The sequence below is a fragment of the Schistocerca serialis genome, chromosome 5 (assembly GCF_023864345.2).
Source record: "Schistocerca serialis cubense isolate TAMUIC-IGC-003099 chromosome 5, iqSchSeri2.2, whole genome shotgun sequence".
Lineage (NCBI taxonomy): Eukaryota > Metazoa > Arthropoda > Insecta > Orthoptera > Acrididae > Schistocerca > Schistocerca serialis.
The window spans coordinates 253,115,785-253,131,094 of record NC_064642.1 but is presented as its reverse complement, the minus strand read 5'-3'; the positions used below and the strand labels follow the sequence as shown (position 1 = coordinate 253,131,094).

At 40.8% G+C, this 15,310-nt stretch overlaps 1 protein-coding gene across 1 annotated transcript in view; it reads right to left on the bottom strand.

Moving 5' to 3' along the window:
- LOC126481438 (nuclear envelope integral membrane protein 1a) overlaps positions 1-15,310 on the bottom strand; it is a 112,326-nt gene that overhangs the window by 41,547 nt on the left and 55,469 nt on the right. Inside the window, exon 5 of the mRNA XM_050105194.1 lies at positions 8,231-8,446. Within this exon, the coding sequence (XP_049961151.1) occupies positions 8,231-8,446 (216 nt within the window). The remainder of the gene's footprint in view (positions 1-8,230; positions 8,447-15,310) is intronic.

Here is a 15,310-nt window from a genome sequence, read left to right as displayed (position 1 = left end):
GCATAGATAAAGTAAAAGTTTTACACCAGTCGGAGGCTTACAAAATACTTGGTCCAAGCTGTAAAGCATGTTACGTAGGTCAGACTGGACGAAAAATTGAAACTAGATTTGCTGAACATGTCGCCATTGACAGAAAGGACGCGGCTGATAGGTCGAATTTTGCAGCCCACATTATAAATAGTGGACATGAACTTCCTCGAATTGAGACGCATACAAGGTTATTACATAGAGCAGAAAAGGGGAAATTATCTTGATTTGCTAGAGGATATGGAGATCTTTTGTCATCATAGATCAGCTAGCGCGTGCCTTCTCAATGAGCAGGTGAATGTGAGGGGAGTTCATTTTTGGGAGCTCTTTGCCGAGCAATTGCTTGATGGGAATGGAAATGATTGGACAAGGAAAGACGAGAGGGGGGTGGAGGAGGGAAGAGTGAAAGGGGGGAGGAGGGGGGAGACAAATAGATTGGTGATATGAATTATGTTACTGTGACTAAGTTTGCGTTGACGCCCTTTAATTGGGCTTTTGCCGTCTTGTCGGCTGCAACAACAGACATATGGTGTGGATTTATGTCTCATGATATATGAGCACATCGTAAGAGCCCCTACGAGTTCTCAATTCATCCTATCAAGCCTGTGTTAATTTTCCCATGTACAAAGTGTGCCAGCACTTTATTTCTGCATTTGTTCTTGTTTCTTTAATACGTTTGTTTCGTTTGTGTCTGTAATTTTCTTATCTCAACTTAGTTTACTTCACATGTGCATTCAGCAATGTGGCGCCATCTGATGAAAAAGTCCGATCTTCCTGAATATCATTAACTGTACGCTAGATGGATGCCAACACCGTTTTACGTTTTGGCATTATGATTAACTTTTGCTCTTCGATAATACGATAAATAATTTCAGAAATTTTTTAAAAAAGTTTTTAAAATTTTTTTTCTATGGTATGCTTCTCACCTATGTTTGTACAATCACTTTTTGGAGTATATAACTGTACTATGTGGTTGACAAAATCTTTGTCAATATATCCTTTTTTCGTAAATATTTCAGTATTTTATCATTATATTTTACCTCACTTTGTATGTCATTTCTTCTTCTCATTTTTATTTTAGCTGTATCTTTTTGCATAGAGGGCAGGGTTTGCTTTGCAGCACCCCCTTATGGTTTCTCGTTGTCATAGTCAATTCTCGATGTATCACTTTATGTTTGACCTCTTCGTAAGACAGTGTTACTACTCAGGACATACTACTCAGGACACATATTGGTTGAAAGGTAAATTTGTATGTGCATTTTAAATGGTTTAATGCGTATGTATACATTTAATTGGTTTTACATTGCTTTATGTACATTTATTCATTTGGTCACTGTTATTTTTATTTTTATTCTTATATTTGTAGCACCGATGATTGCTGTTAATCAGTTAAAATTGGTTTGCAAAAGTAAATAATGAAACATGATTTTGCGACTGGTTGCTGCTTATTTGGTTACGTTATGGTTTACGGTCGCTGCACAACTTGGGAACCACATGGAGCCCACCATTCATAACCATCACAAAGGCCGTCGTGTGGCGACCAGTGTAATAAAGGGAGGAGGGAGGGAGAAGATAGAGAAAGATCAAAGGCAGAAAAGGTACTATGATCGGCACTGAAATGAGTAGGGGAGCCATCATTAAGAAGGCACAAGTCGTGGTCTGCAAGAAACTGGTCTATGAGAAGACCTCGTCTAGATGGAAATGCACTGCCCCACCAGGGATGATGAACATTAAAATCCCTGATGAGGAGGAAGGGAGGAGGAAATTGCTGAAGAAGGGCAGTTAAAGCAGCAGGCTTAAGAGTCCTGTCAGCAGGGAGATAAAGGTTGCAGACCGTGACCTCAGAGTCCAGGTGGACCCTAACAGCAACTGCTTCCAATGTAGTTTAAAGAGTAATCTACATGCTAGCAACGTCTGTACGGACCAAGGTACAAACGCCACCAGAGGCCCGGAGGGGGCCGACCCGATTTTGACAGAAAACACGGAACTCACAGATGGTCGGTGAGTGATCATCAGTAAAATGAGATTCCTGTAGAACCACACAAGCTGCAGAGTAAGACGAAATAAGGGATTTCAACTCCGGAAGGTGACAGTAATATCCATTACAATTCCATTGGATAACCACAGAACAATGATTCAAATGGGGGTTGAACAGGCTGCTGGGTCACCACCTGTCACTGACAAGGAGAGGGCGACATCCATGAACAACAGGTCAGAATCAGGTTGCTAAGCCGGGGATGGGACCTCTGGTGACACCAGAGGCTCCTTGTCCCGGGACTTATGTTTCTTCTTCTTTTCTGTTTGAGATCAAGGAGGGCTGTGTTGCAATTAGGAGCCAGCTGCAGCAACATCGGGAACAGAAAGAGATCAGGCGACCTGGGGGCCCACAGACCATGGTCCTTGTGGGGCAGCAGACCTTTGGCCCACGAGGATTCGGAAAGGGGTATCCCAGGAGGGCCGCCCTTGACCGGCATACGCTGAAGAAGTGGGACACTTCTCCGGCTGGGGAGGGGGAGCAGTGCCCGGAGGAGAAGGTGTGGGAGCCGCAGGGGAGGGGAGGGGGGCGGGGGGATTTGGGACTGGGGTAAGGAAAGGGGAGGAAGGTGTGAAGATGTAACTAAAGCATGTGTCATGGACACAGGGTGAAGATGTGCATACTTCTTACGAGCCTCAGTGTAGGTTAAACAATCAAGGGACTTCTACTCCTGTATCTTCTTTTCCTTCTTATATACTGGGCAATGTGGTGAACGTGGAGAATGACTGCCATGACAATTAACACACATAGGAGGGGGACACAGGAACTCCCCTCATGGAGTGGACATCCACAGTCACCACAGAGAGGGGCCTGCAAACAGCGGGAAGACGTGTCCAAAACGCAAGCACTTAAAACACCTCATAGGAGATGGGATGTACGGTTTCACATCACATCGATAAACCATAATCTTTCCTTTCTGAGGGAGGGTATCCCCTTCAAAGGCCAGGATAAAGGCACCAGTGTCAAAGTGATTGTCCTTCGGACCCTTCTGAACACGCCGAATGAAGTGAACACACCGCCGTCCGAGATTGTCCCAAAGTTCCTCACCAGTTTGAAGGATGAGGTCCCTGTGAAAAATCACACCTTGAACCATATTTAGAGACTGGTGAGGGGTAATGGACACAGGAATTGTGCCAAGATGGTTACAGGCACGAAGGGCCACAGACTGGGTAGCTGAAGCAGTTTTGATCAACAATAAACCCGACCGCATCTTGCTCAGAGAGTCCACTTCGCCAAACTTGTCTTCAATCTGTTCCACAAAACATAAAGGTTTGGTATTGGGGAAAGTATCCCCATCAGTCCTGGTGCAAACCAGATGGCGGGGGAAAGGTTTTGCCCCTAGCCGATGGGCCTGACCCTGCCCCCCAGGGGTAGCCATGGAAATGAAGACCGAAGGGGTAGGAGAAGCAGCACTAAAAGAATCAGTTTCACACAGAGAGACGGCCGCAGAAGAACGGCCATATGCATTTCATTTGCATAGCGTCTGCCCTGATACCACCCACTCCTATTAGGGGCTCTCCTCACATGCGCAACCCAGCAACAGCGAGGGCCGTCTGGCACGGCGGCCATTGCCGGGAATTCTGATGTTCCAGGATGACAAGCAACCACTCCTAGGCTTACATGAGGTGGTCACAGCTCTGGTATCAAAAGTGTGATCCCTGTGTGTTCAAGGGGCTCAACCAAAAGTGTACATAGCGACCCCACCACACAGGCTGGCTACTGTGCTGGCTATGCATCCTAGCATCAGATAACGATGTGAAAAAAAAGGTGGAATGAAATAGGAGGGCACACATCGGAGACACTAGGTAAGGTGCTCTTCCCCAAATGGCTCACACTATGGAATAGAAATTTAGTAATGGGGTCAAACCCCAGAGGGGGACCAGGGAATGCCAAAAGGATGCGGAGATTATGCAACAAAACCAAATTGCAAAACCAACATAAGCAAGGACACCAAGTGAGGGAGAAGAGAGGGTGAAGGGGAAGGAGCAAGGAGAGGAAAGGAAGGGAAGGGAAAGGAAATGCAGCCCCGGAAAGGAGGAAGGCTGCAATAGCTCGGGGCCCTGTGCTCGCCACGCACGTACTCACGAAAGAACCGTGAGCTCCCTGGGGGGGATCAAGAACTGTAGCCAAGAGAAAGCAACATGGAACCACAAGTAACGTGCACCTTCTAGTGACAGTTGCTGCACTTCTCTACCTTCCCACAATAAATAATCCTGTCTTATTTACTGTAATGAATCATTCTTTTAATTTCAATGGAGAAATAATACAGCAAACCAGATGCAAATAATTTTTTAATACACACATTTGGTTTGACACCTCTAATGATGTCTTCATCAGAAAGAAATTTTAACAACCGTAAAGTTACATTGTTACAAGGCAAGAATGATGTTTGTTGCAATGTATACATATCAAAGGCTGGAACATTTTAATTTTTTCCTTGAGCATGTCTGCTCGCATCTTTGACTACTGCCTCCCTGCAATGTAAATTTATGATTGTTAAAATTTCATTCTGATGAAGATATGCTTAGAAGTGTCGAAACCTAGGTCAATGTATTAAAAAAATTTTTTTGCAACCAGTTGGCTGTATCATTTCTGTGTTGAAACTTATATACAATTACTGAAAGCCAGCCATGCTCAAAACTGTGCACATTCTTCAATTTTATTCCCTCTTGTTCCTTTATAAGACTAATTATAGAGCCATCAAAATGTATTTAGTTGTACATTAATTTCTATAATCAATTTTTATTTTTTGAAATTCTGTTACATTCTGACCAGGTTTAAACTGTCAGGAGATGAATGCTTTTTTTCATATGGTTAAACATTTTTAAGACTCTTGCTTTCTTATATACAAATGAATATATTTTAAAGATCTGTACTTTAAAATGAACATCCTTTTAATCACTTCATATAATTATTTGTACGTTATGAATGCATCAATGATCTCTATGATCGCTTTGCATCTTATTTGCAACTGGATGAAGCACGCTTGGTAGTTTTGACTCATTTTTACGTCTCATGACTTGTTGCACTGCAGTGGAATGAGATGTATATCGTGTTTTTGTTGTAACGCTGTTATTGGTGTTTAATCTCCTGATGTAGTAGCTAGTAATGTACTTTCTTTTACTTTTATTACAGATTGTGAAGATGACTACTGCATAGCCAAAACCAGTAATTTTCTTGCATGACCAGGTGCAACATTCTAGGACAAAGACTGCTGAATCTAGCCCTAATATGGAGCTGGGTTATTACAGGATTCACAAGTAAATGTGAGCCTTCTCCAGGCTGGATCCTCATAAAAGTTAGTGCAATGCTTAAGTCAAAGAAACATTCATAAATGCATCCTCTCCTGTTTTTAAACCTTTTGCTGTGTGTAGGCAATTTGCTCACTATTATGGAAACTGTACATAAAATACGACTAACAATGTAAGTATGCATAGGCTATTTTACTCATCGAACCAACTGAGCTGAAAACAAGTCATGATATGCACCACATTTTGTCAGCCACAGCTTAAATTGGAATTTCTTCATGCATCTGAAGCACCAACTAACAAAGCTATGTTGCTTATGAGTCTCTCAACAGACAAAATGCCAGTTGGAAATGATGTGATGCAGTATCTTGCTGAATTGATTCTGTGGACAAATTACAAGTAACGGATTTGAAAATTAATCGTAATCTATTGTCAATGATGTTACTTTGCAGTCTTCCAGACAATTACGATGATCCATTGAGTCTCACGGCAATTTCTCTCTTGCTGAGACATGAGAACTAAAAATACTTGAACACAGGGATTCAGAATATGATGAAAATGCTTGGACCACAGTGTTTGTTGAAGTTGTAAACCATTCATGAACATGTCAAAAGGTGCTGTGAATGAAAATGACAAATTTGAACAAAAATCAAACCAAAAACAAATGAAGCAGAACTGCTGTACAAATGTTAACTTCTGTAATAAAAAGAGAAAGAGCATGAATGCTTTTTGAAGAAGGAACGGAATGAATGGGCTGAGAATGAAGTCAGTGAAGCTCATTGTTGTTTTACCATGACTGAATTATGGTTGTTAAGTTTTGTTACAGGTTCTGTGGTGTATAGACAGTGGTTGCATGCCACAAAAGTTTAACAGTTTGCTGCCGAGTTGGTGGCAGCAGCGCACTTGTGAAACATGTTACACAGTATACATCAGTCCTGGCTGTGATGTCCTGGTCACTTCTGTAGTTCCCTTGCCTGTGAAAATTGTCCACAGAGTGGAGGGGCAACACTCTTTATCTTCCTTATCATCATTAGTGTCACTCATGGTAGGTGAAAGCCAGAAATGTGTAAAAGATTCTCAGTCCTGAGATGCTGTAATAATGAAGGGAAATTAAATTCATTCCAATCATCTTTATTCTTATGTAACCATTCTACTGCCTCATTTGATAAACCACGCTTGCGTGTCTTCAAACTGCTTCATAACATGCTCCTACATTGTAATCCTGCGAAAGGCCACGAAAGACAACTAGTAATGCTGCTTCTGCCATTGATGAGCAATATTAATGTAATTCTTCAACATACCTCACTCAGCCTCTCAATTTAACACATTTGGTCACAAGGTTGACATGCTGGCCAAGTCAACGAACAGGGAAACATTAGTCCTAATGGAAACAAGGCATTTCCATAGGCTATTCTGACTGCTTTACAGCCTATCAAGTGTGAGTGGCAAAGGATTATAGTATTCACATTTCAAGAGATGCTAAGTTTTTTGTTCACGATAGTTCTAAACCAAAGCAGAGTTTCATGGATTTCTATGAAAGCAACAAATGTCAAGGTAAGGATGAGTTATAAACATGAACTTTGAAGGAAAGATCTTCCAAACACTGAAATGGAGCCACCATCTGTTGTTGAATTACTGCACTGCTCTGAAAAGAGGGTGTTCTGCCCACAACTGGCTAAGTCAGCAGCACAACAAAATGTGGATGTCGCAGACCGACATTAGTGTGACCTGACAGAAGAAGGCCTCCAACCAAGATTTGTCCCCAAAACAGTGCAAGACAAAAAACCAGTCTCCAAGGACAGTGCCTTGTAAGGAGGATGGTTTATTAGACCAGATCAACGCTAATACCAATTGTCGAACCACAGATTGATGGACACGAAACTTCCTAAGCTTCTTGCAGAATGATGACTAACTGAAACTCAGCTGCTGACAGATGATGTTGATATACCTCAATGTGGACAGCTGAAAATGTGTGCCCCGACTGGGACTTGAACCCGGGATCTCCTGCTTACATGGCAGACGCTCTATCCATCTGAGCCACCAAGGACCCAGATGAATAGCGCGACTGCAGGGACTTATCCCTTGCACGCTTCCCATGAGATTCACATTTCCAACTGTCCACAATTCTACATATGTAATGTACCTTATAGACATTTGCCCATTCACTCATTCTTGCAGAATGTTTGAGAATCCTAAAACATGCAGATGTTGGAGGATATCACAATAAAACAACTGAGCATCTCACAATCCACTAGAGATCGCCATGGCTATTCTACTAGATGTCTGCTTGTGTTCACATCCTGCCCCACCTTCACTATTGTTTCCTTAGACATCTTGTCCGCTTGTTTTATACTCTCCGCACAGCAACACAAGCATACCCAGAATTATATCACTTCTGAACTGTGACTTGTCAACCTTTCAAAAGTCCTGCATTCTGCTGCATCTTATTTATACACAAGTATCATCTGCTATTAACTCACATCACAGACTTTTTTTGGTCTGAGCAGTAGCTAGGGACTATTTTAAAATCAGCAGTAATAAAAAACAAACTTATCTACCCAATCAGTGTTGTCTGCTACCAACCCAGAAACTTACGTACGATAATCTTAATAAGAATAAAAAACATGTAGTGAGCATTAATCTCCTGTCTCTATGAAAGTACTTATATACACTTCATCAAGAACCATATCTGACAGCTGTGCCACTTAAGAGTAGGTCACTCACTAATTTATTTGTATGTATTCAGGTATACCAAATCACTGTTCCTCATTATAGCACAAGCAAGAACACAATCAACATCAGAGTATTTTCAAACTAGCATTACTTAAGCTATACGAAGAGTGTGTGTATGTATGTGTTTGAAGAACTTACAGCTGACGTAACTGTATATGTGGAGCAGTTTTAATTTCAATAAAATTACCTGCAAAGCCCATTTGATGAGATTTTTGCTGCGTGGATCAGTCACTGGCCCTAACCTGTAGCATACAATGAAGCTGATCAGTCCAGTACATCCAATATACAACAACACATACTTCTGGTACTGCTGCAGAATAAGCTGGAGATTTCCCCAAATGGTCTGAACGATGTACAATCCTACAGTCGATCCACCAATTAAAAAACCATACATTAAAGGTCTCTGAAAATTAAAAATAATCATTGCATTAGCATTGAATTGTTTCACATTTAGTAACTGTTTCCAGCGAGTGCCAACACATTTCATCATTTTCTTAAGAAACATACTACAGCACTCACAAAAATAACTATGATTACTGAAAGTATTCATACTGTGAAAGTGATATACAAGAAATTCTTTTATACAGAAACATAAAAGTGTTCTAAAACTTAAAGAAAACACTGGAACTAGTGTTGCTTAGTCAGAAACCAAAAACAGGAAAACATTACTGTAACCGTATCAGAAATAATAACAATGTTGTTATTGAGATCTTACAACGTCTGTGGTAGGAATACTGTATTTATAGTCACAATAGTGATCAGACCCGACTTTGCACGAGTAGCTCAAAGTATCTATGGCTGGATGACTTGTTTATAATATGTAGTGATGTACTCAAACCTTCCTTGTAACTCAGTCTATTGGTGAAAACTGTATCTAAGTTCCCACAGTGATTCCTGATATCAGCCATAACATACAGACAGAAGAATTGTGTGTGGGATTTTATTATATGTATAGATATATTTGTGGTTGAGCAGGTAAGTGAGAAAGAATAATTTGAAAGGTCCAGGACGCCATTCTACTTGGTTATAGCCCCTCTGTTTTCCCAGAGAGGATGTAATGTGACTTACACATCATAAGGGTAAACATGCAATATATTTACCTGTTGACATGTAACACATACTTACATGTAACTTTTTTACGTGTAACATTTATTTTAAGATATCAAGTTCTTACACACTGAGGCAACAAAAGTAATGAGGTACTGCACATTCAGATGGTGGCAGTGTCATGTACCCAAGGTATAATAGGGCAGTACATTGGCAGAGCAGTCATCAGCTGATTCATGTGAAAAAGTTTCCGATGTGATTATGGCTGCAGAACAGAAATTAACAGACTTTGAACGTGGAATGTTAGTTGGAGCTAGACATTCAGGACATCTCATTTTGAAAATTATTGTTGTTGTTGTTGTTGTGGTCTTCAGTCCTGAGACTGGTTTGATGCAGCTCTCCATGCTACTATATCCTGTGCAAGCTTTTTCATCTCCCAGTACCTACTGTAACCTACATCCTTCTGAATCTGCTTAGTGTATTCATCTCTTGGTCTCCCTCTACGATTTTTACCCTCCACGCTGCCCTCCAATACTAAATTGGTGATCCCTTGATGCCTCAGAACATGTCCTACCAACCGATCCCTTCTTCTGGTCAAGTTGTGCCACAAACTTCTCTTCTCCCCAATCCTATTCAATACTTCCTCATTAGTTATGTGATCTACCCATCTAATCTTCAGCATTCTTCTGTAGCACCACAATTCGAAAGCTTCTATTCTCTTCTTGTCCAAACTATTTATCGTTCATGTTTCACTTCCATACATGGCTACACTCCATACGAATACTTTCAGAAATGACTTCCTGACACTTAAATCAATACTGGATGTTAACAAATTTCTCTTCTTCAGAAACGCTTTCCTTGCCATTGCCAGCCTACATTTTATATCCTCTCTACTTCGACCATCATCAGTTATTTTGCTCCCCAAATAGCAAAACTCCTTTACTACTTTAAGTGCCTCATTTCCTAATCTAATTCCCTCAGCATTACCCGACTTAATTAGACTACATTCCATTACCCTTGTTTTGCTTTTGTTGATGTTCATCTTATATCCTCCTTTCAAGACACTGTCCATTCCATTCAACTGCTCTTCCAAGTCCTTTGCTGTCTCTGACAGAATTACAATGTCATCGGCGAACCTCAAAGTTTTTATTTCTTCTCCATGAATTTTAATACCTACTCCGAATTTTTCTTTTGTTTCCTTTACTGCTTGCTCAATATACACATTGAACAACATCGGGGAGAGGCTACAACCCTGTCTTACTCCCTTCCCAACCACTGCTTCCCTTTCATGTCCCTCGACCCTTATAACTGCCATCTGGTTTCTGTACAAATTGTAAATAGCCTTTCGCTCCCTGTATTTTACCCCTGCCACCTTTAGAATTTGAAAGAGAGTATTCCAGTCAACATTGTCAAAAGCTTTCTCTAAGTCTACAAATGCTAGAAACGTAGGTTTGCCTTTCCTTAATCTTTCTTCTAAGATAAGTCGTAAGGTCAGTACTGCTTCACGTGTTCCAGTGTTTCTGCGGAATCCAAACTGATCTTCCCCGAGGTTGGCTTCTACTAGTTTTTCCATTCGTCTGTAAAGAATTCGTGTTAGTATTTTGCAGCTGTGACTTATTAAGCTGATAGTTCGGTAATTTTCACATCTGTCAACACCTGCTTTCTTTGGGATTGGAATTATTATATTCTTCTTGAAGTCTGAGGGTATTTCGCCTGTTTCATACATCTTGCTCACCAGATGGTAGAGTTTTGTCAGGACTGGCTCTCCCACGGCCGTCAGTAGTTCCAATGGAATATTGTCTACTCCGGGGGCCTTGTTTCGACTCAGGTCTTTCAGTGCTCTGTCAAACTCTTCACGCAGTATCATATCTCCCATTTCATCTTCATCTACATCCTCTTCCATTTCCATAATATTGTCCTCAAGTACATTGCCCTTGTATAGACCCTCTATATACTCCTTCCACCTTTCTGCTTTCCCTTCTTTGCTTAGAACTGGGTTTCCATCTGAACTCTTGATATTCATACAAGTCGTTCTCTTATCTCCAAAGGTCTCTTTAATTTTCCTGTAGGCGGTATCTATCTTACCCCTAGTGAGATAGGCCTCTACATCCTTACATTTGTCCTCTAGCCATCCCTGCTTAGCCATTTTGCACTTCCTGTCGATCTCATTTTTGAGATGTTTGTATTCCTTTTTGCCTGTTTCACTTACTGCATTTTTATATTTTCTCCTTTCATCAATTAAATTCAATATTTCTTCTGTTACCCAAGGATTTCTACTAGCCCTCGTCTTTTTACCTACTTGATCCTCTGCTGCCTTCACTACTTCATCCCTCAAAGCTACCCATTCTTCTTCTACTGTATTTAGTTCCCCCATTCCTGTCAATTGCTCCCTTATGCTCTCCCTGAATCTCTGTACAACCTCTGGTTCTTTTAGTTTATCCAGGTCGCATCTCCTTAAATTCCCACCTTTTTGCAGTTTCTTCAGTTTTAATCTACAGGTCATAACCAATAGATTGTGGTCAGAGTCCACATCTGCCCCTAGAAATGTCTTACAATTTAAAACCTGGTTCCTAAATCTCTGTCTTACCATTATATAATCTATCTGATACCTTTTAGTATCTCCAGGGTTCTTCCATGTATACAACCTTCTTTCATGATTCTTAAACCAAGTGTTAGTTATGATTATGTTGTGCTCTGTGCAAAATTCTACCAGGCGGCTTCCTCTTTCATTTCTGTCCCCCAATCCATATTCACCTACTATGTTTCCTTCTCTCCCTTTTCCTACACTCGAATTCCAGTCACCCATGACTATTAGATTTTCGTCTCCCTTCACAATCTGAATAATTTCTTTTATTTCATCATACATTTCTTCAATTTCTTCGTCACCTGCAGAGCTAGTTGGCATATAAACTTGTACTACTGTAGTAGGTGTGGGCTTCGTATCTATCTTGGCCACAATAATGCGTTCACTATGCTGTTTGTAGTAGCTTACCCGCATTCCTATTTTCCTATTCATTATTAAACCTACCCCTGCATTACCCCTATTTGATTTTGTGTTTATAACCCTGTAGTCACCTGACCAGAAGTCTTGTTCCTCCTGCCACCGAACTTCACTAATTCCCACTATATCTAACTTCAACCTATCCATTTCCCTTTTTAAATTTTCTAACCTACCTGCCCGATTAAGGGATCTGACATTCCACGCTCCGATCCGTAGAACGCCAGTTTTCTTTCTCCTGATAACGACATCCTCTTGAGTAGTCCCCGCCCGGAGATCCGAATGGGGGACTATTTTACCTCCGGAATATTTTACCCAAGAGGACGCCATCATCATGTAATCATACAGTAAAGCTGCATGCCCTCGGGAAAAATTACGGCTGTAGTTTCCCCTTGCTTTCAGCCGTTCGCAGTACCAGCACAGCAAGGCCGTTTTGATTATTGTTACAAGGCCACATCAGTCAATCATCCAGACTGTTGCCCTTGCAACTACTGAAAAGGCTGCTGCCCCTCTTCAGGAACCACACGTTTGTCTGGCCTCTCAACAGATACCCCTCCGTTGTGGTTGCACCTATGGTACGGCTATCTGTATCGCTGAGGCACGCAAGCCTCCCCACCAACGGCAAGGTCCATGGTTCATGGGGGGGGGGGGGGGGGGGGGGGGGGGGGGGGGGGGGGGGAAATTATTAGGGAATGCAATATTCCAATATCTACAGTGTCAAGTGTGTGCCAAGAATACCAAATTTCGGGCATTACCTCTGATCATGGACAATGCAGTGTCTGATAGCTTTCACTTCAAGACTGAAAGCAGCGGCAGTTGTGTAGAATTGTCAATGCTAACAGACAAGGAACAGTGTGTGAAATAACTGCAGAGATCAATGTGGGAAACAAGATGAATGTATCTGTTACGAGTGTGTGACAACATTTGGAAATAGTGGGTAATGGCAGCAGACGACAGATGCCTTGACGAACAGCACAACAACTGCACATTCTCTCCTGGGCTTGTGACCATGTCGATTGGACCCTATGTGACTGGAAAATCATGGCCTGGTCAGATGAGTCCTGATTTCAGTTGGGAATAGCTGATGGGAGGATCTGAGTGTGGCGCAGATCCCAAGTTGTCAACAAGGTACTGTGCAAATTGGTGGTGGTTCCATAATGGCGTAGACGCTGTTCACATGGAATAGACTGTGTTGATTGGTCTAACTGAACCAATCACTGACTGGAAACAGTTACGTACAGCTACTTGGAGACCGTCTCCAGCCATTCATGGACCTTGTGTTTCCAAAGAGCAGTGCAATTTTTATGGATGACAATGCACACTGTCTCCAGGCCACAACTGCTCATGATTGGTTTGAAGAACATTCTGGACAATTTGAACAAATGATATGGATGGATTAGACTAAATTTCACTAGAATTTAGTACTCTGATTCTTATTTTGATTGTTCTGTTTCCAATGGTGTAATTGATTCTCCTAAGGGCACCCTTAATTTAAATTAATAACTGGTTCCTTTATAACAGTGCATACAGAAAAAACCTATGACGTAATCTGTATATTTGTGAAAAGTGGGCCACACCAATAGGAAGTCTGGCAGTCCCAATTTCCTGTTAAGTATTTGAAATTAGCTACAATTAATTATGTTCTAAAATTATTAAAGTTGAAATTTTACTTTAATTTTTCTGTACAAGATGACATAACTAATAATTTCATGTAATTTACTTTGATTTGCAATATGGCATTCACCCATGTGAACAAAGGGATTCACATTGCATAAGGAGAATAGTGACCACATATTTTTTCTTAATTTCTGTCTGGCAGTATTTTTCTTTTATAAACTCAAATCACATTAGTTACAGTTCATCTAAAACAGTACAATCCAACCTACCCCATTTTTAAAGCATAATGTAGTTTCAGGAACTCCTACGCCTGCTTCCAGACATCATCATTCAAGCTTCCAAGCTTGTAACTGGAATCCAAGTAACAATGATCATTCTTTGGGGAACATATACTAAGAATACTCTCTTTGTAAATCAAATTAAAGGACGTCCATTTCAGTAGTGGAATTTTCTGTGCATTGCATTTTCCTTGAGTGTCCATAAAGCTGTAGTTTGGATTGTACAGTAGGTTCAGGGTAGAAGTTGGAGTAGGATTTCCTGTAGTAATTTGATGACAGTTTTGGAAGGCTGCCCAAGAATTATTTCATTAAGGTTTTCTCATATTATTCTTCATTTGTTTTATTTGAGAACATGACTTTTCTGAATAAGCGTTCATCCCATGTTATGTATCCAGCCAGTATGGCACAGTTTACTCTTTAATCTTAAGAGCACTGTAAATTTTTCTTGCACACTTCAGTTTGGCATCTCATTTCTCACATTTAAACCAAGACACCTTTTCTCCTGAATTTTCATGTGAACCTTTCTGGACATTTAGGTGGGATAATATTCGCAATACTTATTATGTAAACCTTCCTCTAACCATAACATTGTTTTCTATAATGTGTTAAATACTGCCTGCTTATTACCAGTGGAAATTCATGACACTATTTGAAGTACATGTCAGACCTAATTTTTGTGGGTCTCTGAGTGTTATGAGTAATCTGGGAACTGAACCAGTATCTCTAGTCAGTGACACTGATCACTTGACGAAAGAGGCGGTCCTGTGACTGAGCCATTGTGGCTTGAAAATTTCCAGAAATGTTACTATGAATCAAGACGACTATGATATTATAGGTAATGGATTTTGACAAAGATGTCGGCCATTTATTTATTTATGATGGACACACTGAACATTTGCAAAATATGTTACACAGATTTGGTGAGTGTATTTATGTGTGGTAGAACTTTGCTATTAATTGTATAAATATATCACTGATATTTGAAGAACCTTGTCAGTTTGGCAAAGTGTATGTGCCCTATTAAGTATCTACTTTTGCTTTCATAGATGTGTGATGTGACAGCTGCACAAAAATTGCTCACTGTTTCGCCCAAACACCCATCCATCCTGTTCCTTCAGACTGGAAGTCGCCGTCCTCCTCACATATCTCTGCAATCTGGATGTTTCAGCAAAAAACTGAGAACTCTGTGACAGAATTAAGAATGCATTTTGAAAACCTTGGTTCATTAAACCTGATCTCAGCCATTCCGGGATGAGATCACTGGAGTGTTTGTCATTTAGCACTAACCAAAGAGTACTGTATGATGGAAGACTGTGGATAAAGTGTG